Source organism: Mirounga leonina, unplaced genomic scaffold (assembly GCF_011800145.1).
Source record: "Mirounga leonina isolate KUSES-001 unplaced genomic scaffold, KU_Mleo_1.0 Mir_125, whole genome shotgun sequence".
Lineage (NCBI taxonomy): Eukaryota > Metazoa > Chordata > Mammalia > Carnivora > Phocidae > Mirounga > Mirounga leonina.
This window is the reverse complement of record NW_023270305.1, coordinates 9,044,448-9,045,086: the sequence shown is the minus strand read 5'-3', so window position 1 is coordinate 9,045,086 and position 639 is coordinate 9,044,448. Positions and strand designations below refer to the sequence as shown.

At 72.3% G+C, this 639-nt stretch overlaps 1 protein-coding gene across 1 annotated transcript in view; it reads left to right on the top strand.

Annotated features, from left to right (window-relative positions):
• Nucleotides 1-527: 527 nt before the first annotated feature.
• APOB (apolipoprotein B) overlaps nt 528-639 on the top strand; it is a 38,595-nt gene continuing 38,483 nt past the window's right edge. Inside the window, exon 1 of the mRNA XM_035000523.1 lies at nt 528-591. Within this exon, the coding sequence (XP_034856414.1) occupies nt 528-591 (64 nt within the window). The remainder of the gene's footprint in view (nt 592-639) is intronic.

The window sequence follows — 639 nt, the reverse complement described above, 5'->3', positions numbered from 1 at the left end:
GTCCACCAAAACGGAACAGAACAGAAAATGTCTCAACCAAGACCCTGTTACGTACTGGTTCTGGAAATGGCTACAAAGTCAGAGCGGGGAGCAGGGGGGGTTTTGCCCAGGCGCCTGGTCATCTCCTGAAGGCACCGCTGGGTCGGGGCAGGTACCAAGCCGCCCCCTCACTCCAGGGCCCCAATCTACGCAGGCCTGAGGAGGGGCCCGCCGGGGCCCTGGCTGGGTCTGGGCTCAGCCCCCTCGCCAGCCCCGCCTCGAGCTCAGGGGCTACAGGAGCCAGGTGTGCAAAAGCAAACAGGCCCGCTGCCCTTTGGACCTTTCGCAATCCCCCGGGCGCGCTCTCTAGGCCCAGACGCTGCGGCCTGGGCGGGCGGCCCGGTACAAATAGGGCGCGGACGCGGGCCGCGCATTCCCTGCTCGTCGGTGCGGGGCGGCCGCCTGCGGTGCCGTCCCGAGGAGCCAGCCAGCCAGCCCTTCGGCCAGGCCGCACGAGGCGCAGCAAGGGCGCCGCCCGCGCCGTCGGCATGGGCCCTCGGAGGCCCGCGCTGCCGCTGCTGTTGCTGCTGGGGGTCGCCGGCGCCCTGGCGCGTGAGTGGGGCGCGCCGGCCTGCGGGCCGCGGGCCGCGGGCCGGGGGG